Source organism: Neolamprologus multifasciatus, chromosome 4 (genome assembly GCF_963576455.1).
Source record: "Neolamprologus multifasciatus chromosome 4, fNeoMul1.2, whole genome shotgun sequence".
Taxonomy (NCBI): domain Eukaryota; kingdom Metazoa; phylum Chordata; class Actinopteri; order Cichliformes; family Cichlidae; genus Neolamprologus; species Neolamprologus multifasciatus.
In genome coordinates, this window is record NC_140442.1 from 19,279,208 (window position 1) to 19,301,738 (window position 22,531).

The following is a 22,531-nucleotide window of genomic DNA, read 5'->3' on the forward strand; positions in this document are numbered from 1 at the left end:
TGTACTAATCTACAGATGAAAGAAAAACGTAAAGTGGCTTTCGTAAAGGGTAAGGTTACCACGTGCCACCAGAACACTTTTAGTACTGGTTCTTCCAGTGTCCTCGGAGCTCTGCTAAAAAATATGAACATTATAGTCAAAATATTTTCTCCATTTTGGTGGTTTGATGATTTTGTGCTGGGAAAAGGTTATGTTGTATCTTGCAGTAAAATACTGGCATTTTAATGCAATTTTTTTTTTTACAGTATTATTACTGTATTCGCATTTACAATACACTACGACTACTTTAAATGAAGTTACAAAAGAAGAATTATAGCAGTGATTTAATATTTTCCAATAATCTTTTGCAATATACTCTATACATATAGTACGGTTTCTTATTGTACACATAGGAAAACAGCATTCCTAAAGAAAGCTGAGATCCTTGATTGTGTGCAGCAACATTTCTAGATTGACAGCAGAGATCATTTTCAGTGTGGTGGAGAGCACCGTCACACTGGTCCAGTGTCTCCCACAGGGGTTCGGTGGTGGCTGGGATCTAGTGGAGGCCATAGCATATGATTCACATTCTCATCACACCATTCAGTGACTCCCTGTGGAGGAGCACTGCTGTCCAGGAAAAGACCACTCCCATCAGACTATAAATGCTTTTTAGTAAGTTCAATGTGATCACTCAGAACAACTCTGTGTCCATTTGCCCTGACCCCTCTCTCAACAACATGCCAGCAAATATCCGCCCGCAGCATAACAGAGCCACTGGATCTCTTCACTGTAGGGATGGAGAGGTCAAGGTTGTACTTTAATCTGATACCTCTAAGTAGCTCCATTGGTAGGATAGTCCACGAATGTCTCTAGTCATACTGTATTTTTTTAAAACTATAGCCCTCTGAGAAGCTTATAAATAGCTCTGGCTTCCCCTTCTCACAGGAAACTAGAAAAAGCTCCCTGCTGTACGTGACTCCCCTCTTTTGTACGGCTAAAACATTCATTCACCAATAACAGCAGCTCTTTAACCACTTCCCATCCAATCGCGCGTCCCCGCCGAGGAAAACACCCAGTTCCTGTGGCGTTTCATGCAAAAGGCGGAGACACGGAGAAGCCAGGGGCCAATAGGAGTGCAGCTCATGAATAATGTGTGGGCGGAGACTCCAAGCTCACCAACCCAGCCTTCTTCCTGCATCGCAGGCCATGAGCGTCCCGTCCCTCCGCACGACCCGACCGCACCGGGCCAATGTGAATCGCTGACATTTAACCAACGCCGCCGCCCCCTTCTTCTTCTCACTCTGCGCTGTTATTCTTTTTATGGACGGACTGCGACAGCTGCCAATGCGTGCTTCATCTTCGTGAAGTTGGGACAAAACTGAAGGGTAAGTGAACATCTTTATTTCAGCCTGCCCGGTGATAATAAAATACATCCTAAGCGTGCGCGCATCGGTTCAGGACGCGGCGTCTGTGTTTTTCCGCAGCAGTGATGCAGTAGGTGCTTCATGTCACGTTCGCCCCGAAACTCACGATAGACACGCACACAGGCGTGTTGTTGCTCCCTGGGGTCTCAAGACGTGCCTGTCTTGGGACATTGTGCCCTTTTCCCAGCAATGTGGACCTGCTGAGCAGTAACCACTCTATTCACTAAAAGGGACGTCAGCAAGGTCACGATGGTAATGATGAGGGTGATGATGGTTTACAATGAAATCCTAATGAGGCAGATAGGAACCCCTTCACAGAAGGGAATCCCATGTGGATTTCCAGAGAAAGTTTAATTCAGCAGTAAGGTGTTTACGCTGAGGATTGGTGTAAAGCATGGTGATGGTGGAGTGAGGACCTTTCATAACTCGCTATAAAACACAATCTGAACAGAATCTTCGAGGGGCTACATCCAAAAAATAAGTAGGCAAATGTATGCAAAGCTCAAGTGTTTGTTTTGTCACCAACTTGAAGGCTTCTTCGTCTGTGAGTGCCTGGGGTCAGCCTTGTGTTCAGTGCTGTCAGTAGCAGCTCAGCGCCAACACGCTGGAATTTGAGTATCATCTTCTTCCTTACAGTAAAAAAAAAAAAAATTAAATTAAATTTAAAAAATCAAAGCGCAGACAGGATTTTTGTAACATGTGGAAGAGGCTATTGGTTTGCGGGCTTGTCTGTATGCATGAACATCAGCTGATTGCTTTTTACAGTAGCTCATCATCAGCAACATTTGCTACAGGATCAAGTTTATACCTGATCAGTGTCCTTATCTGTTCATCCGTTCTCATGCCACTCCCCACTTTGTGGGGCTCTGTCCTGGTCTTTGTGTCCTTGGGCAAGACACTTCACCTACCGCCTACTGGTGTTGGCCAGAGGGGCCGATATGGCAGCCTTGCTTCTGTCAGTCTGCCCCAGGGCACCTGTGGCTACAACTGTAGCTGCCTCCACCAGTGTGTGAATGTGAGAGTAAATGAATAGTGGAATTGTAAAGCGCTTTGGGTGCCTTGAAAAGCGCTATATAAATCCAATCCATTATTATTATTATTATTATTATTATTATTATTATTATTATTATTATTATTATTATTATTATTATTATTATTATTATTATTATTTGTGCCAGAAGTTTCATCAGATCTACAAGCAGGAACAGAACACCCGGTTTTGAACTCAAAGTAGAGGACTGACCTTTAAATGTCCAGTACTAATTATGCAGGTGCAAGAGTGCTTGGAAATAAAATGTTCTGTTAAAGTGATGTGCATTTCTGTGCATGTGTGAAGAAGAAGCCCTGTGGTTCTATTAGATGGTGACCCAAGGAAACCTGAAGATAGACTACTGTTACTCAACACTTTAGTGCGTTTGTTTGCCCAGGCGCTTGGTTCCTGTGAGAGCAGCTGCAGGTTTATCTTATATCAGGGAAAGAGGTGAAATGTGTGGAAATGAGACCTGTGAAAAGAAGTGAGATATGTTGAGTTTGGATTCCAGTTGTGTAATGTCGTAAGAATGATGCAACCGGGCGTGTTGTTTAATGAAAGCGTAAAGGTTTCATATAGCTATGTGAGGAGATGTTGGTTAAGAGGAAATTGCTCATTGAAGCCGCTTGAGGTTAACCTGGTGATGTTTAAAGATTAAGAGTGCCTTTTGTTTATGATGTATTAAAAAACTTGACATGCTTTTATCAAAGATGAGGAGTTTAAAATCAGTGTGTGACAGAAATAAACAAGCTGGCAACGTGTATCCAAGTACATGTGAACTGCTTGGAAATAACTGCAGCACATGACAGTTACGTTTTGTGTCTGTGTGTGTGTGTGGTTGTAAGGTGTCCCCGTCTCAGCGGAGTGTCTTCTATATTTACCCAGCATGCCGCTGGCTCGAAGCCTGTCTGTCACGTCCCTGTCAGGACTGGAGGAATGGGACGAGGAGTTTGATTTGGAGGATGCCGTCCTTTTTGAAATAGCCTGGGAGGTTGCTAACAAAGGCAAGTGGTTTTTGAAGATAATTAAAAAAAAAAATTGTATGCCAAAAGAAAATGTAGTTTGTGTTGAATCATGTTATATCTTTTTATGTGTGAAGTTGGAGGCATCTACACCGTCATCCAAACCAAAGCCCGTCTGACCTCAGAGGAATGGGGGGAGAACTATTTCCTCGTGGGTCCCTATGTGGAGAGCAACGTGCGCACTCAGGTGGAGCTGATCGAGCCCACAAACCCCGCACTCAAGGGGACCATTGACAAGATGAACTCCAGTGGGTGTAAGGTACTACCATATGTAAACTAAAACACACACACAAACACACACACACAGACACTGAGTTAAATTTATACGATCCACTGAAGGATCGTATTAGTACCTCAGCCACAACTCGTGGCTGAGGTACTAATAGTTTTTTGTGTATGCATGCAGTGAATATGCGCTCTAATGCCCAATTAGAGTTCATCTTTCGCTCGTCTTTTACATCTGACACACTCCCACTCTGCCCAGCCTTCTGTCCTTGACCACAACTCAAAACCCAGTGACATTTCCCCCGCAAAGGTTAAAAGTTGTATCGATGTCTCTCTGTCTCTCTCTTTCACACAAATGCGCTCCAGAAATAGATGACGGAGTGTGATACTTCTAAAGCTTTGTGCTGTGTCATTCTGAGTGTAATGTGGAGTTGTGGGAAAAGGTTAGGACTGGTAGCGGTACCCTTTTAAAGGGGTTAGTGCAGCCAGGTCAGTAAAGCCTGTATGGTTTACTTTCAGACACAATTGATGGGACAATGAGAGACCAAAGGCAGGCTGCAGCAACACTGAATTTGCATGTTTCATATTATGTTACTAGTTCCTTCCCTCTGCTCTTTGTTTCTGTGTGCACATGTGGTTTAACAGCAGAGGCATCTGAAGATAACATTACTTATGTTACATTCCTAGTAAGGGTGTCCCAGCAACACTCGGTGTGTCTGAAAGTTTGGTTTGTAATGATAGTTTTGTTTAGTTTTTCCCAGTGCATTACAGGTATCATCCCAGGACCTTCCCATTTTCAAACAAAACGTCTAAGGTTTTATGTATCAGAACATAATAAAAATGTATTGATTCTTACTAAATACTGAAATAATTTATATACAACCTGATGAACAACAGTGCATGACATATGTCACTGTTATTTTGCAGAAGCAGTGTGGGGGGAAAGAGTATACCCTATGACTCAGTAGTTCGTAGAAACAGCAGCAGTAACTTTTAGGGATTGTTTTGTTTTTTGTTTGACATTACCAGTCTCTGATTATGGTTGTGGTGGAATTTTGATCCACTCTTCTTTAAACCATTGCCTCAGTTCATTCAGCTCTTTGTTAATGTCCCACCAGAGTATTTCCATCATGTTCAGGTCTGGACTCTGACTGGGCCAAGAAAATGCATTGATTCTTTTCTTTTTCAGCCACAAATTTCCTGCCGTCCTTGTAATCATTGTCCCATTGCAGGACCCATTTTCTACCAAGCTTTAGTTATCGGATATTTGGGCTCACATTTGACCCCTGAATACTTTGATATACACACGGGTTCATAGTGGACTTCATGACTGCAAGGTGCCCCAGTTCTGGGGTTGCAAATAAGCCCACATCATCAGTCCTCCACCGCCATGCTTGAGAGTCAGTATGAGGTATTTGTGCTGACGTGCTGTGTTTGGTTTTCAACAAATATGGCGCATTGAACAGTTTGACCTTGAGGTGAATTTGCTTTTCCACTCATGGGACGATTGAGGGATTGTTAACACAAACCTGAATGTTCCAGACAAGCAAAACTGGCAAAACGTCAGTTTTTATAGAGCTGCTCACAAGTAATTATCATTTGATTGACTAATTTAAAGTTATCCTATAATTTCCAATGCAATGTCTTTGTTTTTCATACACTTTCATGCAACCTTTGTTAAATAACTAATTTTTCGGACCTGCTAAAGACTAGTAGTAGTAGTAGTGGTAGTAGTTGTGGACAGTGAATGAATGAATGGGGCCCAGGGTTGCTTACAGATGCACAAGTGGTGTGGGGGCAGGGTGCCAGCAGTGGAAAGTGGGAGGAGGGGAATAATTTGCCTGTTCATGGATCTGTGCAGCCTAAATAAGGCTGAAGGAATGTAAGAAGCTCAATGTCATTTTAAGAATTGAAGATGGTGATTTGATTACCAGATGATGTGTTTTTAAAGGTTTACTCATTGCTGGTACAAATTTTAGATCATTAGTTTTGGCATCAGAATATTAAACTATTCCACTTTAGTTGCATTTTAAGCAGCATGAATTGCAATTGTAACAACGAGAAATGCTCAATCCAGGCTATCTTAGATTGGAATACATTTTGGTAAAGACATAGATGTTATTCACTTACGTTATGTTAGAGAGAGAAGGACTAACCAGTTTTTTTTCTCCCTTTCGCCCTTGTCTGTTTTCTTACAGGTCTACTTTGGCCGCTGGCTTATTGAAGGCAGTCCCTACGTTGTGCTCATTGATATCGCGTTCACCGCCTGGTCTTTAGACTCCTGGAAGAGCGAGCTGTGGGAGCTTTGTTCCATTGGCGTGCCATGGTTTGACCGTGAGGCCAACGATGCGGTGCTGTTTGGTTTCCTGACCGCTTGGCTTCTGGGAGAGGTCAGCAGCTCAGACTTAATACTACACAGCTGATGAGAACGGGCATAAAACATAAAGATGGATTATCTGTAGGTCCTCCAGCAGTTTAAAGGGCTCTTTAAAGCAGCATATTAAACTAATCTGAACCCTTTCTTTCCTTTCAAATCCCAGTTTGCAGCCCAGTGTGAGCAGCCTGCGCACATTGTGGCCCATTTCCATGAGTGGCTGGCAGGGCTGGGGCTGGTGTTGTGTAGACAGAGACAGCTTCCAGTGGCAACCATCTTCACCACACATGCTACACTCCTGGGGCGCTACCTGTGTGCTGGAAACGTGGACTTCTATAACAACCTAGCAGAGGTATGTACCTGCTTTTTTTTATTAAGTATCAGTTCAATAAATAAATAAAGATGCCATCAAGCAGTTGTTGGCTTTGAATGTGGGATTTATATGAATATAAATATGAACTATTTCAAAAAATAGCTGACTACATTATAGACTCTCTGTGGTCTGTCTGTGTTCAGTTCAATGTAGACAAGGAAGCGGGCGATCGACAAATCTACCATCGCTACTGTATAGAGCGTGCAGCGGCACACTGTGCCCACGTCTTCACCACAGTGTCTCAAATTACTGCCATTGAGGCAGAACACCTGCTCAAGAGGAAACCAGGTGTGTAGCAGTGAATTGGTGTGTGTAAGACGTCAGCATGCCTCCAGCTCCCCCTGCAATACTCTGAATATAGAAGTCTGAATATGTAAAATATAATATATATAATATAATGCTTTCAGTGTCGTATTATTTTAAATTAACCCTTAGAAAATCCTTAAAAATCATGACTCATTTGATCTTAAGAACAAAAAAGTAACAGCTTCCCAAAAAACACTTTAAAAGTATTACATAGTAATATTTTTTTCCACTTTAAATTACTCACTCTTTTAAAACTACTTCAGCCTGAAACTATACATATCGAGTATTAATTATGCTTTGGAGATTTTTAATCTGCCTGACTATCAAATCATCACCTTTTCTCTACTGCATGCTTATGCTTTGCCTCTCGTGCTTCCACAGATATCGTGACTCCCAACGGGCTCAACGTGAAGAAGTTCTCAGCTATGCACGAGTTTCAAAACCTCCACGCTCAGAGCAAGAGTCGGATTCAGGAGTTTGTCAGGGGACACTTCTATGGGTTAGTCCGCACATCACAGCGTGTGTAAAGTGCATAAAAGTTAATGAATTTAGCCAGAAAGGGGAAGTGACAAATCAAGTTGTGTATTTATTTTTTTTTTAAATTGTATGTTGGTGACCATCTGACCATCAGACACCTCGACTTCAACCTGGACAAGTGTTTGTTCCTCTTCATCGCTGGGAGGTACGAATTCTCCAACAAAGGAGCCGACATCTTCTTGGAGGCTTTAGCCAGACTCAATTATCTACTGAGAGTACGTATGTGTGGCTGTGTTCACAGATGTGCACATGTGTTCACAGATGTGGAAGGAGACAGGTCAATCCTAGGTGTTTTTTTTTTTTTTAAAGATAAAACAAAATCTAACTCCAGTGTCTGTATGGTCCATCAAAGGTCAACCACAGTGACGTGACAGTGATCGCATTCTTCATCATGCCAGCTCGGACGAACAACTTCAATGTGGAGACCTTGAAGGGCCAAGCAGTCAGGAAGCAGCTCTGGTGAGGTTCTTTACAGATGTAGTTATTCATTTTGAACTTAAGGGAGTGATGGATTTGAATTTTTATTTTATTTTTTTAATTTTTTGTCCCTGGCAGGGATACTGCTCAGACTGTGAAGGAGCGCTTTGGAAAGAAACTTTATGAGTCACTTCTGGTGTAAGTCAGCCCCTTTTTAATCCTGCCTCTTAAAAACTGTAAGATGTAAAAAGATAAGTATTAGACACCCAGCTTATTACAACAAATATCTCCTAATAAATAGTCCCCAATAAAGGTGTCCATTAAACTTGGATATACCTGAATTTGTAAAAATGTTGAAATCTTATTGGTTTTATTAAATTCAAACCTGCTAATTATTAGATTTTTTGTTTTTTGTGCTGTGAGTTTTGTTTTAACGTTAACTCGAGCTTTTTCTTCAGTGGGCAGCTGCCAGATGTGTCGAAGATGCTGGACAAAGAGGATTTCACTATCATGAAGCGCGCCATCTTTGCCACTCAGAGACAGTGCCAGCCTCCGATCTGCACTCACAACATGCTGGAGGACAGCAGCGACCCCATCCTCAACTGTGTTCGCCGCATCGGTCTTTTCAACAGCTCTGCTGACCGGGTCAAGGTAGGTCACGTGACAGGAGGTGACCGCTTTCTGGGATTTCAGTTGTTAATTTATTTTTATTTATTTATTTATTTTAGTTTGTGAGGTATCATAGTCACACCTGAAAGAAAAAAGTGTTTATGTGAGCATGATTCTGTAATTTTATTTTTTCCTCAATCTGAATTACCCCTCATCCTGCTGGTTCTCTGCAGTGTGCCCTATCTGTCTGTAACACTGAATTTCTTCTTCATCTGTTAGATTATCTTCCATCCCGAGTTCCTTTCATCCACCTCTCCTCTTCTTCCAATGGACTACGAGGAGTTTGTAAGAGGTTGCCACCTTGGCGTCTTTCCCTCTTACTACGAGCCCTGGGGCTACACACCTGGTATGATTCATTCATGCTGACAAGGTGCATCTATGTGTGTATTAATATAAAAGTACTAATTATTGTTTCCCTGTTTATCAGCTGAGTGCACTGTCATGGGAATTCCATCAATCTCCACTAACCTGTCAGGTTTTGGCTGTTTCATGGAGGAACACATAGCAGACCCAACGGCATATGGTGCATCTTCATGCCTTATCTTCTAAATTCTACTGTTTTTCAAAAGAAGTCTTCTTTTTAAGATAATCAGGAAAAACTGCTGCTTTTTCGCTTTGCAGGTATCTACATCCTGGACCGCAGGTGTCGGGGAGTGGACGAGTCATGTAACCAGCTCACTTCCTTCCTGTTCCAGTTTTGCAAGCAGAGCCGCCGCCAACGGATCATCCAGAGGAACCGCACTGAGCGTCTGAGCGATCTCTTGGACTGGAAATACCTCGGCAGGGTAACATTACAAATCCTGTTGCACATCTCTGGACCCCCTCGGCCTTCATTGTCTTTGTTGTTTTCCTTCTTGATCAGGGGTGTCAAACATAAGGCCCACGGTCCAGAATCAGCCCGCCAAAGGCTCCAGTTCAGCCTTTTTGGCAGGTCTGGAAAATGTGAAGGGGGGCATAAATTTTTGAGCTTTTCCTGCTGTTAAAGTCCTCCCCGGGGCCATTCATACTACAAAAGTAATTGAGTAATAAATAAACAATTAAATGACAAAAGGAGAAAAAAAAGGAACTATCTACTATAGAAATGTATGCTTTTACGTTTGGTTCACATTTAAAAAAACAAAACTGAACAGTCTACACAATGAATGAACAGAACTTTTTCTGTGATTTTACACATTTATATCTTATGGTTTAATCCAAAGAGACGTGCTGACAGGCTTTTCTTTATCACGAGATGTATTGTTGAAATTGCACTTCTCTTTCTTATGTCTCAGGAGTTAAATGTGTATTTAAAGTTCTTTAGACTGACAGACAGGAGAGTTTCAGTGGGCTGTGTGTTGCCCACCATCTAACATCAGTTTGAGATCCTTGCTCTAGATTTTACTTAAAGTTCTTTAGTTATTGAAAGAAACTCCTTCTTTGGAGTTTCTTGTGTATTTCTCTACTATTTGCAACAACGAGTCTCACAGATAAAAGCTTTACAACAGTTTTTTATGTATTTATTTTTAATTTCTCCTTCTTTTCTGCATTAGTATTATATAGCTGCCCGCCACATGGCCCTGGCTAAAGCCTTCCCTGACACCTTCATATATGAACCTCAGGAGACAGCCCAAGTAAGTTAACTTGTATTTTTTTTTTTAATAGACACAGTATTTAAAACAAATGTGATTTTTTTTTTATTCATTTTTTTTAAACCTCCTCTTCCTGTTTATCTTTTTAATACTTTCACTCCTGTCCTCAGACCGCCGGTTTCCGTTACCCCCGACCAGCCTCAGTGCCACCATCTCCAGCCCTGTCCCGCCACTCCTCCCCGCACCACAGCGAGGCTGAAGACAACGAAGATGACGAGCGCTACGACGAGGACCTGGAGGCCGAAAAGGACAAGGTGAACATCCGCCAGCCCTACACGCTGCCTATGAAAAACAAGTCCATTGCCCTCATCGGGGCCAACGGGAATGGCGACGAGGTGATGAGCGAGAAAAACTGAGACCGACGCACTACTGCTAAACCTCACTAGTGAAACTCTTATCTGTGGTTCAAGTTGTCCGTGTAGACGACTGTGGCTGCGTGAACGTGTGTGACAAATTTAATATTGGCATGTTGTGACAATGCATTACTGTCAGTGTCTTCCCAACCTGTGCGTACCTCAGAATTTTTAAAAACAGTATCTGTCAGTTTGATATATTTTGGTATTGTTTCAGTTACACCAGCAGTGTGACCGGTAGTTTGCTTTGTGGAGTAAATGCAGCAACTTAAAAAGGTTAACTGACAGATCAACACAGGCAAAAACGAATCAGGATTGCTGGATTTTTGTAGAATACTAACAGTGAGTAACGTGGATCTAACAGAGGATCATTAATATTAACAGCAAACTGTGGAGTCGGATTTTATACTTGATTCAAACGTAGGTCGGGGCTGGGAGAACAGCTTATCTCTCCTTTTTTTTTACCAGCTTACCATCTCTACAAGTTCAAAACAGGAAGCTTCCTGTGAAAAAGCCCACATAGCAATATTATGCATTAAGAGACAGAAAGAGCATCTGTTCTTTTTGTCGTTTTTCACTCGTGCCCCACATGATGTGACAACCATACAGTGCTTCACACTTGACTTTCTACCTTTTTGTAGCATTTTTTTTTCTTTTCTTTCTTTCACGCGCCTTGTTTTTCGCATAACCTCTCAAAATAGAAACAAAATGAAGAGCACACACTGATAATGCTGAAAATGCTCTCGTTCTGAGAATAGTGTCGGCTTGTGTGCGAGTGTGTTCTCATTTTGTTTCTGTGCCTTACAGTATCACAGTGTGTCCACTGTACTCCTGCTGTGTTTGTGCGCGCTTGTGTGTGTGGAGATTATTCCTTGGTTCGCCTGTTTCAGCAAGTATTTATTTGTGAAATGAAAAGAGGTGAGACAGAGGGGAAAGGGTACTGTGTCCTAAGATGGAAACTGTGTTTACAGGTAGACGACCTGACAAAAAAAAAGGGCTGAAAAACAAGCTACTGTATGTCTTGAGTATTTGTTTTGGAAAAAAGGAAATGGTTTTGCCAGCTGTATACTGTCACTATCACTCCATTTCTCACAATCTTGCACCAGATGAACATATAATAAAATTGAAATATCTATATACACCTGTTTGGTGTTTTATAAACAGTAACGGCTCTTCTTTCATTGTGTTTGTGCAGTTTATTGGAACAAATATATCCAAAGATTTGCTTCTTTGTAACATACTGATCTTATCTACACAGCATCTCCTTCATAAATCATTCAGATCAGCTTAAATGTTGCAGTGAATCCTCTTCTTCCGTTGTAGGTAATCCTCCAAAGTGCTTGGCTGTTTCAGCACAGGTAAACTCTGCCCCCGTGACCTTTGCAAACTGAGAAAAACAAGAACGTAAAAATCTGAGTCTTCACATGAAAAACATACTGATACACACCGTACTCCACACTCAAAGAGGACCTATTATGCTATCACACATAATACAATCCCCATTTATCTTATGTTTGGCCTCGGTGCAGCTCCCAAGTTCATAAACTGAGAGAAACTTCCTTTAAGGCCATCTGTGAGCCAGTTTTCTTTCTTTCTTTTCCCCTTGGAAACGAAAGCTTTGAGCAGCAGGTGTCATCATGGGTTTGAAATCTTTTATTCTCATGGTGCATGTGCTGGAGATGACTATATAAATATATGAGCATGTACTAGATTCATAAAAAGCCATAGAAAAAACTGTAAAACTGAATACTTAGTTTTACAGTTTTATACTTTAATATGAGCACTCACCACTGTAATAGTGTTGTGTCTGTGTGTGTGTGTGTATTATGGCAAAAATTAATGAAACACTTAAACCACACATAAGATATTGATATGAGTAATTGAGTGAGAGCGAAATGATTCAACAACGGTCACCGGAAACCAGCCATTAATCATTTGGAGCCTGAATTTAAAATTACAACAAAAAATGAAATCACCACTGCTTTCATCATCCAGGAACTGCCTGCACGCTCTGCACACATGAGGTCAGGCGTTGTCCTGCACACGAGGAACACAAGGCCCACTGCACCAGGTCTAAAAGTAGCTCTGAGCATTTCATCCCTGTTTATAACTACTTTAAGGAGTTTGCTGTGCTTAAGTACAATTTGGAGGTGTTTATGTTGACATGATAGATACCTTAAAAGGGTGACACAGAGTGCTTTACATCAGAATCACTGAGAAAGTGTTTGGCAGTCATTTAGGACTTACTGAGTAAACTATTCCAGAAAGAGCTGTAAGTTGCGCTGCCAGTAACAGCCCCGAGTTTGGCTGGATTCCTCCTCACTGTGTGTACTGAGAAACCATCAGGCCCAGTCACCTCCACTTCCACCACATGGTAGTCTCTTAACCTGCGGCATGAAGGTACATGAGGCTGGAAGATGCAGGCAGGATGTAAAAGGTTTCAAACAAACAATCTGACTTTTAAAAGCACTCACGCTGTATCTGACACAATCTCTCCCTGGACACCAGTGAAGCCCAGTGTCCCTGCTGCCACTGCTGCTGCCGCCATGGTGTTCACATTGTTAGGAGCGAGTGGGCACAACTCTGCAACGGAGCCTCTGAACAAAACACGCCTGCCTTCTCCCTCCGTCCAGTCAGTGAGGACGTCTTCTGTCAGCCGAAAGCAGGAGGGATGCTTGGACATTCTGATGAACAAAGCCTAAAAATAAACCATGAAAGGAAAAAGCAACATTAAATCACTTATATGTTCATTTCCATGGTTTTAAACACTGTGGACTATCCTTGTTTTACCTTTATTTTCCCACTGTCATTCAGCCTCTGGATGTCCTGGCCTCCCCATAATGCACCACTGGGAACATAGAGAGTCCTGCCATACTTCTGAGCAGCCTGACTCAACTTCTGGTTCAGATCAGGATCAGCGAGGGCAGATGGGGAGCCCACCTAGAGGAGGAAAAAAAATGAAAAACTAAGGTGCAAAACAAATGATGAAGTGTCGTTGACTTCTCAAGTGTTTATGGGTTAGGATGACCGTCTGTCGACACTGAATTTTGAACCTGTTATTGAATTTAAATCTACAAAGCAAATGCTATCAAACCAAATGCCCGTGTACATGTGAGATTCTTCAAACGTTAATGTGGAGATATATTTAAAATGTGATTTGCAGAATGCTTCATAGTCACAGCTGCAGGGGAGATACCATGTGCTTGGTCTTTTATGCATTTAAAACCAGTCTGTGACTGAGAAGTGTTAATTGGAAAGTATCAAAAACAGATGAGGGTGAAGTAAGACTTTGCTGGGGTTAATCCTGAAGCATATGAAAGACTATTGTCTGCAAAAAATTGAACATTGAAGTATAGAAATGAACATTTTTCTTATTTGCAAAACAAATAGCCAATTTAAATAGCCAGATGCTCTCTCTGCCATCCTATTTCTGGTGGTTGAGTAAAAGTTATGATTAACATTAACAGTTTGTTTCTCTATGTGAGGAATGAGTAGTTTGTCAGAAAGAGTTGTGCTTAACAGTCAAATACTTTTGAGGGGTCAGTGAAGAGGACAGTGCAGGACTTTTCTTCAAGGAGGAGAACATTTAAGAACCTTCAGCTGGACCAAGATGGTGATTGTTTACAGTTGAATGACATGATATTCTGTCCATTTTATGTACGCTCACAGTACCTTAAGGCAACAGTACCTCCACTGACCATCCTGTCAACTAAGAACAGGAAACTGAGGCCACATATTGAACATATTCACCAAAATTAGTCAAAAGAAGATGCTGCCTGGTCAGATGAGGTTTGATTTCTGCTGGGACATTCCGATGGTAGGGTCCAATTTTGTTGTAAACAACATGAAAGGATGGACCCATTCTACCTCGTATCAGTGGTTCAGTCTGATAATGATTTAATGGTATGAAATCATAAAAACGACCGATTTAAATCAAACTGTATCAGTCAATTAAAATAAAATCTATCAAGTACTATAAATAAAATATAACACTGGAAGAATCTATAAAAAAAACAAACAAAGAAATGTACCAGCTGTTTCACTGAAATAGCAAAATCAGAAGTAGCTCACCATGAAATGTGACTGAGACAGAAACTGGAGCCCAAATTCTTTAACTATTTGAGGATGGCACACCTCAATAATCACATCGCATCGCCTGCAAAACACACAATGATTATTCCTCAAAGTTCAGAAGGGAAATTCCCGAAGATAAATACAGCACATGTTTATAGCGTTCCTGATTTAATACATAAAAAACACGTGTGCACAGAACAATCATGCTGTGTGCACGTGGGTTTTTAATGCTTATGCACGTGTTTGCACCTTTCTGCAAAGGACGATAGATCCCCGAGTATGAGTTCAGAGGGGACTAAACCACTGAGCTTGCCAGAATTCCTGTTCCAGACAAAACCCAGAGTCAAACCGAGGGCAGGTCCATCTTTATGGATCCTCTCCACTAGGTACTGACCTAAATTGCACACACACATGCACATGCTGTCAGGAAATAATATACAGCAATTTAAAGAGTGTTTGCCTGGGATTTAAAAGGGGAATTCCAACCTAGATGTCCAAATCCTACGACTCCAATCCTTAAAGAGGAAGAATCGGTCGCCATAGCTGTACAAAGGAAGCAAACAAAGCAGATAAAAGCCCAGAGTGCAGTCGCAAAGCAAACCAATACACATGCACACATATACATGTCTATATTGACCTTAAGCCCTACCTGATATCAACCCCTTCTTGTACAGTTACTGCATTTATTACTCTATACACCCAGTAAACTTACACCCCCTCCAGCGTTGTCCCACACCTTGAATTTCAATAACCAGCCCAGAGCTGCAAGAACTGTGTTCAGGCAAAGCACAAAGTTTGACTCAGAGTAGCCTGTAGTTAATCATTGTTGCAGTTCTGTGAAATTATTACACGCATGGCTCCTCCTCCATCTGCTTGAACTTAAATCTCAGCTTCAGAAACATTATGTACAAAAAATGTAATTGTTTGAAATTTTCCAAACAAAATCCAGTCAAGACGAGCACTGAACATCATTGAACATACAAAGCATTTTATTCTTCTTCTATGTTAGAATGTGTTTCATACTTTCTTTGATCATAAACAAAAGAAATGTGTCATATTCATCAGTATTTATGAGCAAACGAGCCCTTTCCTTTCCTTTAAATGTGAAGCACTGGAAACTGGATGGGGCTTTGGCATAGCGTGTTTTTCATAACCATCCACATTTCTTGGAATAGTTGCCATAAAAAAAAAACAGTATTGTTATAACAAATTTACAGCTGTTTATCAAAGAATCCAATCCTTTCCTGTAAAATTTTACATATTTGTTTTATGAAACATTGAGACATAAAAAGTCTCAACAACAACAATCATCAGGTTTAGTCAGTTTCCTGATATTAACGTTTACATTTCACAGTGATTACACCTGCACAGTTCAACTTTGCTCCTTCTGTGCTGATGTCACCAACGTAATCCTGCTGGTGAGGTCAAGGGTGAGCAATTTGACCAACAGAACTCAAAACAGGGAGCGAATTGATTATCAGAGCGCAATCAGACCGTGAGGATCGGTCTAAAGTTCATCGACATGAAACGCAGGCAGATTGAAAGACACGACAGAGGTTCAAGGCGAGGGGTACAGGAGCTGAGGATCGTTGGAGCTGGGGATCGCTGGCAAACAAGACAGTAAAGACAGAAGAAACAAAGGAGTCAGGACACTTTTATCCTTCTGAGAAGTCTCAACAGTGCTGTTTGAGAGAAGATGGACATCCTTGAGACTCACGCCTATCACAGGCGGCAGAGGAGAAATAAGGTACAGTTCACCTCTATTTACAGCCAGTATTTCTTTATTTCTAGCAGCACTTCGCTTAGTGAAACCAGGTGGAAAGGAGATGTTTGAAATCATAACTTGAATCTACTTCTGTACAAAAACTTGCATCTCTCCCCTTTCTTTCTTTTTGTCCATTTCTATCAGTCCTGTGCTCTCTTTCTGTCTCTCTTGCCTTTCTTTTTGTCTGCAGCTCTGTACTTCTACCTTTGGACTCCTGCTTCGCCCCCGTCCATCATGTTTGCAGGTGTCAAATCTGCACCAGTACTCATATTGGCTGCAGTGGTGCTGAGCTGGAATGGAGGTCAGAGTGTCCTAGGTGTGGTGGGAGGACTGGTCTTCTCTGCTGTTGGTGACTGCTGCCTGGTGTGGCCTGAGCTTTTCCTGCATGGTAAGCGCTGGTGGTGGATGAGTTCAAAAAAATTGAGCATTTTTTTTTCTTTTATGAAAGGTCTATTGCTTGCACATGCCTCATTATTGTACGAAGCATTTGTAATAGTTACTTTCAGAGAGTAAATTTAACACTCCAGGATTCATAAATTGCAAATCACATGCCCATTATGTCCTCAATATCTGTTTCAGGAATGGGTGCATTTGCTGTGGCTCATCTGTTGTACTCAGTTTCCTTCCTGTCCAGTCGTTACACAAAAAACTCCTCTTCCTGCTGGAGCCGTTTTCTCTATCTGATCCTGTTTATGATTGGAGGAGGTTATTACACATTTCTATTTCCATTTCTGCAAAAGGACCCAAACTCTGAAGTGCTAACTCCAGCTGTTGGAGTCTACTTTGTCTTAATTACTCTAATGGGTCTATTAGCAGCTAGAACTGGCAACATAGCAACACTTTTGGGAAGTCTGAGCTTCATGGTATCTGACGCAACGCTGTCTCTGCAAGTTTTTAAGGTGGTGGCACCAATGCAGCACGGTACTACTGTTGTAATGGTGACCTATTATCTGGCACAGCTTCTAATCGCTGTGGGTGACATGCAAGCAGTAGAGGACACGGATGAGTTTTCAAAATGGAAGAGGTCCTAACCAGTATCCCTGTTGTACTCCAAAAGCTTGCACTACATTAGCTCTCCATTTCCATAAATATTTGCTGTAAGTGGTAAAAAAAAAAAAAAAAAAAAAAAAAAGAAACAAAGAAAGGGAAATACATTCAATTTGCAATGTTCTAAAAATGAAAAAAATTATTTCCAAATGAAATGGAAAAACATTCAGTAAACTTCAGTTTATAATATTTATATTCTGTGATTTAATGATCAAAATATTTTCTTTGACATCCATGTTTACATGTAGATTGTGCATATGGTGGCATGATGTGAACTGCTCATTATACTGTATGTTTATACACGTAATCCCATGTTTTATTAACAGTAATAAATATTATGTCAACAACTGGGAGTTTTGTTTCAAGAAAAACTGAAAAGAGACAGGAACTGAAAAACTAAAGCATACTATAATAAAATAAAATAGATTTAACTAAAGTCAGCATTTGTGTTCTGCCAATTAAAATAGAGTACTATACATACTACCTTTAATGGAGATGCTTGGGATGACAGTTAAGACATTAAGAATGGCAAACATTGGACTGAAATAGTTGTTTTATACATTACAATATACAGTACAATTATTTACACAGTGAAATCCAGGTACTGGATCACGTGCAACTGTCTTAACAGACCAAACAACAACAACAACAACAAAAAACATGTCCCAGCTCATCAATGTTCTGTTATCTTTTCATACTGATGCCAAAACATGTCAGGGTAAAAAACACAGCAACAAGCAAAGAAAAAAAAACAAAACAGAAAATCAACGATCCATCCCAGTGTCATCTGACTGCTGCCTGGAGAAACACATAGCCCTGAGTCGCTCACAGAAATCAAGTTCTTCCTGTTGGAAACAAACATGTGACTTTAAGAGGCAGAAATGGAAGATTCAGCTTATTTTTTTTAAAAAATTATCAGTCTTTTAAACTTAAAAAAATAAAAATTCTGTTATATATCTCTTTATTGTTTACAACTAGTTAGCCTTTAACCACAATCACCTCTAGTTTTACATGGAAAAAACACATTTCATGACTGAAATGAAATTTTGTAGCATAATCGCAACATTTCTATCCAGTTTTACGATCTGATTCTCAGGCACATGAATTACCTGACTTTCTTCTTTGCCTTGGAGCTCTTTGGATCTCTGTCTGAGTAATTCCTCCAGGCCCAGAGCAGGATTCCTGCAGTCATTGAGCCCTTGTGGAAAGTCTTCGACCAGACTACACCACCATCAGAAACAAGGACGGGTACAGTTACTAATACCATCCATGAAATAATGTCAGATTTTCAGTATCATAATGAATGTTTCTTACCAGCAAAGGGCACCAAGCACATGTTCATGGACGGGTGAATGCGGTGTACGGAGAACTGATACCAGCTGCTGTACCATACCCATGGCGACAAGTGTGTCTGTGGGGGGGAAATAATCAGGAATATACCTGAGTTTATGTATATCAAGCCATGTTTTAAGGAAAGCTTGCAAAAACTTTAGATAGATGTTTAAAGAGTAAACCAATTAAATATCCAAAGTAAAAAAATCTGCTGTGGTTCTTCTTGTTATGGTCTACTATGTATGTGTAGTTAAGAATAAAATAGTTTTTAGACAAAGGTAGCAAGATCAGTGAGAAACACAGTTTTAACACAAAATTTAATTGTTAAAAAAATTGTTTAAAAACTTTTTATGTTATTTTACCCTTTAACTGCAGAACTTGCCATATTGGCGACTAATCATGGAGGAAGAGCAAAGCTGCAAATAAAACATTCATTTTCCAAGAAAAGGTGTCTCTATAAGCTTTTAGAGACATTATTAAACCATGTTGTGTCTTAATAAAAGGCTACAAAGTGTTGTATTGTCAAAGTAAACCTACTGGTACTGGTGCAGGTTTACAGCGCTATCCTGTCTGAATGTCCTTCCCATCCATACCTTTCTGTTCGGGATGTGACATCAGCAGATTGAGCAACAGGAAAGCCGACTTGGTTCTGAGCTTCTCGTTCTCTGACTGCATGCCTCGCATCAGCACTGAGAATCCATCATGGGACAGGAAGGCCTGGAGACCTGCCTCCTGCTCTCGAACCAGACCTATGATTACGACAGGACACAGTTTTGCTGAGTGTTGTGAAGCACAGAGCTGGGACAAAAAGACGGTGCCATGTGTCATTTGGCACTAAAGAAGAAAGCAACAGATAATTTAGGCTTAAAGTTGAATTGAGAGGAAACATGAGATATAACAATATCATAAACACGGGTGATACAGTTGGGAGGCTGGCCACTAAAAATAGCTGTTGAATAGCCTGTCCATCTAAAACATCAACCATGGGAACCAACTGTTGACCGCACTAAAATTTGCAGACTGTGACATGGACAATCCGAGGTTCTGGATCATGTATGTGAAATGACTGATGTGCAGCAATTGGTTGCAGACTTGTTGTCATGAAGCTCAGTTTTGAAGCATGCGTGCGTTATGGCTCTACTCACATGAGACAGCGTAAAGAGCTTTCACCCTGACGGTGGGGTTTGGGTCAGAATTTGTCAGCTGCAGCAGCTTCGGCAGCGCCCCGATGCTAAGCAAGTGGAACTGCAGCTGTGGCATGTTCTGGGCACAGGAGGCAATGAGCTGGGCAGCACGCCACCTCAACCCACTTTGGGCATGATTAAGATACTGGGAGACGCACAACTCCAGCCCACCAAGGGTCATCAGGTCTGCAGAGGACAGGATGCAGTGAGCGTACAGTGAACACATGCTGTCTTTAGCGTGCCCTCTGCTCTAATACCATTTATTACCTCTGGCATTGTCCAGATTCTCACACAGCTCGGACAGCATCTCAAAGGCCGTTTCCCGCTCATCGTCCTCATCATCGTCTTCCCTATCTTCCTCTCCACCCCTCTCCCTTTCACTTCCTTCTTTGCACAGAACAGCCAAGCACTGCTTCATCTGCTCCACTTCATCCATCTGCCCTTTGCACAGTTCTGTAAGAGCTTCTCTCAGCCATGTTTTTCTCTGGAAAAAAGGCACAAAAAAAGAGCCTGAAGCAGTTTGTCATGCTGAATTCAAATTCTCTGATGTGATACCTCCAAATACGCATTAAGAAAAAAAAAAAAAAGGATGTGGACATCAGTGTCTTACTCAGACACATGAGATTTCAAGTGATGTGCAATTATATATTACTGTACGAAAGTCTTGAGTCACTCCTCATTTCTTTATATTTGACTTCCAAGGAAGACTTTCTTTTAATTTTTAAGCAATTGTTGAGCAATAACTCTCCAGGATTTCCAAAGGTCTTTCAAGGTTTTTCTTTCAACATTGGCTTCTTTTTTTAAAAAACTGACTTTGAGTCCAGTCCTTCTACCTGACCATTTTTAGAAGAATGCTTCTTTGTTTGTATGTTGAACCACTTGACATTCAAGCACAAAAAAGGCATCAAACTTAAGAGACAAGGCCATTGCTGTGTCTACACAAAACAGAAAACTTAGCAAAAAACAGTTTAACATTTTATCTTTAAACATTGTTACAATTTTTTGAATTGAATTGAAATTAAAAAAAAATGTCAAAGTTTTTAATAGTTTGAAACAGTGTTTTAGAGCCAACACGGTCATTCCCAGAGAGCTGCATGGTGTGCAAAGTTTCCTGAATTTGAGGAAACTGCAGAAAGGGAGGACACAAGAAGAAGTAGCATGCCTGAAAAACTATCTACAGCAAATTAGCAGTATACATAGCACTGTAGGTTTAAGATATCAAGCCCCGAAGTAGTATCAGTTATTGGCTGACAACTGAATAAAAACATTTGTGATAGATCAAGCTAAGAGTTTAACTCTGAAAAGAGAACATCATTGATGGCAATGCCATTTATTTACTTATCAAATTTAAAAGTGTTGTCAAAGATATCCCCTTCCTACCAAAATACTGAGGACTGAGTGGGGTGGGGGGCTGCCAGCAGTTCTGATTGATATAATTTCTATACCTTGTTCACTACTTTTCTGTGATCCAGTTTTGTCCTGTTCATTTCTGGCCACAATGTCCAGCTTTCTGTTTGAATGCAGTATTCTACTTTTGTCTCTCAAAGCACTCTGAAAACTATGAAAATGTGATATATCAATAGTTTATGGTGGGATGTTTTGCAAAGCGGAGCAACACATGTTACTAGATGCTACTGTAAAAACAAAAGCATTTATTATTGTTGTTGTTATCATTTTTGGACCTACTCTACTACGTTATTATTATATCCCCATGCAAATGAGGCTTTTAGTTGACTAGTTGCTCATTCTACTTATTTAAGCCTCAGTTCTGTCAAAGCCACATTATGAAGCTATACTTCAAGCATGTGTGTCCTGGTGTGAGCTACAAAGTCGACACCCAACGGTTTGTGTGGTCATCTGGCCTGATCCTGCTTAGGGTACAAGTACGTACCTCTTCTGACATGGGTTCAGGAGGGGCAGGACCTTCTGCAGCGGATCCAGCCTCCACTGCGAGCTGAAGGACCCCTTGGAGGTTCTGGGGATGTCTCCTGGTCTGCCTGCCTTCTGACATGGTGTTAACAGCTAAAGAGTAAAGTGGAGAAAAGAAAAGAAAATCAACAAGACAACTAAAGGAAGATTTGATTTCAAAATAACCTCAAATTAATTTAAGTGTACTAGCAGTGGTACCAGGTAAAGCCCCACAGTTTATATACCAGGATCATACTTTACAACAAACATACAGCTCTGCTAATAATACAAAACCTGCTGCTAGCCTCTTATAACAACAGTTATTATTGCCCACTTACCTTTAAACCGACTCCAAAACAACGTAAAGGTAACAGACAAAGTTTCTCTCTGAGCTCAGATACAGCTCTCTCTCTCTATAAACACAGAAACGTGAAAGTGCTGGAACGTTCTAGCTAGCTCTTCATCTCACGAGTGGCAAGGGGGGCGCCATGTTTTACCGTAAAAAGTAAAGCAAACGGGCAAGCAAAGTAATTTTTGGATACTCTTTGCTCTCAAATCAACGTCATTTTAGACTTTCCATTTTTTGGCTTTAAAGTCAGCCTTTCAAAATTATAATGCTGAACATCTGACTGACAGTATTACCTCAATATTTAAAAATTAATAGACGCATTTTTCCTATACTAGTATAGTTACGGTAATCCAGTAACGCTGGTACGCACAATTTACAAAGAGAATTAATTACATCAAAATAAATATATGCAAATCCCAGAAGAAACGTGTCAGAAGAAACTATGAAAGGCATATCGATTGCGATATGTTTGGTATTATTTATGTATCTGTTATAAAATACACACACCTTAATAATGAATGTAAAAAATAAT

At 40.8% G+C, this 22,531-nt stretch overlaps 4 protein-coding genes across 6 annotated transcripts; 2 read left to right on the top strand and 2 right to left on the bottom strand.

Annotated features, from left to right (window-relative positions):
* The first annotated feature begins 1,173 nt into the window (after positions 1-1,173).
* On the top strand, positions 1,174-11,501 carry gys1 (glycogen synthase 1 (muscle)). Of its 2 annotated transcripts, none has more exons than XM_085156115.1 (16): positions 1,174-1,367; positions 3,282-3,440; positions 3,536-3,717; positions 5,882-6,073; positions 6,224-6,409; positions 6,574-6,718; positions 7,118-7,235; positions 7,368-7,488; positions 7,626-7,732; positions 7,829-7,888; positions 8,149-8,341; positions 8,579-8,705; positions 8,787-8,882; positions 8,981-9,144; positions 9,889-9,969; positions 10,098-11,501. In XM_085156115.1, exons 2-16 carry the CDS (start codon positions 3,323-3,325, stop codon positions 10,341-10,343), a joined length of 2,136 nt encoding a protein of 711 aa, XP_085012241.1. In that variant the 5' UTR covers positions 1,174-1,367; positions 3,282-3,322; the 3' UTR covers positions 10,344-11,501. The 2 variants fall into 2 exon arrangements, with proteins under 2 accessions (XP_085012241.1, XP_085012242.1); XM_085156116.1 differs by having other exon boundaries at positions 3,322-3,440.
* On the bottom strand, positions 11,373-15,223 carry aspdh (aspartate dehydrogenase domain containing). Of its 2 annotated transcripts, none has more exons than XM_085156132.1 (8): positions 15,064-15,223; positions 14,901-14,957; positions 14,664-14,808; positions 14,412-14,496; positions 13,131-13,280; positions 12,815-13,038; positions 12,588-12,727; positions 11,373-11,727 (listed from the first exon to the last, which is right to left on the bottom strand). In XM_085156132.1, exons 2-8 carry the CDS (start codon positions 14,953-14,955, stop codon positions 11,690-11,692), a joined length of 837 nt encoding a protein of 278 aa, XP_085012258.1. In that variant the 5' UTR covers positions 14,956-14,957; positions 15,064-15,223; the 3' UTR covers positions 11,373-11,689. The 2 variants fall into 2 exon arrangements, with proteins under 2 accessions (XP_085012258.1, XP_085012259.1); XM_085156133.1 differs by having other exon boundaries at positions 15,127-15,218.
* Positions 15,224-15,727: 504 nt separating this feature from the next.
* On the top strand, positions 15,728-18,024 carry tmem86b (transmembrane protein 86B). The gene is made up of 3 exons (XM_085156134.1): positions 15,728-16,161; positions 16,324-16,567; positions 16,759-18,024. The coding sequence occupies exons 1-3, from the start codon at positions 16,111-16,113 to the stop codon at positions 17,208-17,210; spliced, it is 747 nt and encodes a 248-aa protein (XP_085012260.1). The 5' UTR covers positions 15,728-16,110; the 3' UTR covers positions 17,211-18,024.
* Positions 17,699-22,212, bottom strand: hspbp1 (HSPA (heat shock 70kDa) binding protein, cytoplasmic cochaperone 1). The gene is made up of 8 exons (XM_085156129.1): positions 21,989-22,212; positions 21,634-21,764; positions 20,010-20,226; positions 19,704-19,928; positions 19,152-19,307; positions 18,541-18,637; positions 18,336-18,447; positions 17,699-18,071 (listed from the first exon to the last, which is right to left on the bottom strand). The coding sequence occupies exons 2-8, from the start codon at positions 21,751-21,753 to the stop codon at positions 17,991-17,993; spliced, it is 1,008 nt and encodes a 335-aa protein (XP_085012255.1). The 5' UTR covers positions 21,754-21,764; positions 21,989-22,212; the 3' UTR covers positions 17,699-17,990.
* Between the last annotated feature and the right edge of the window lie 319 nt (positions 22,213-22,531).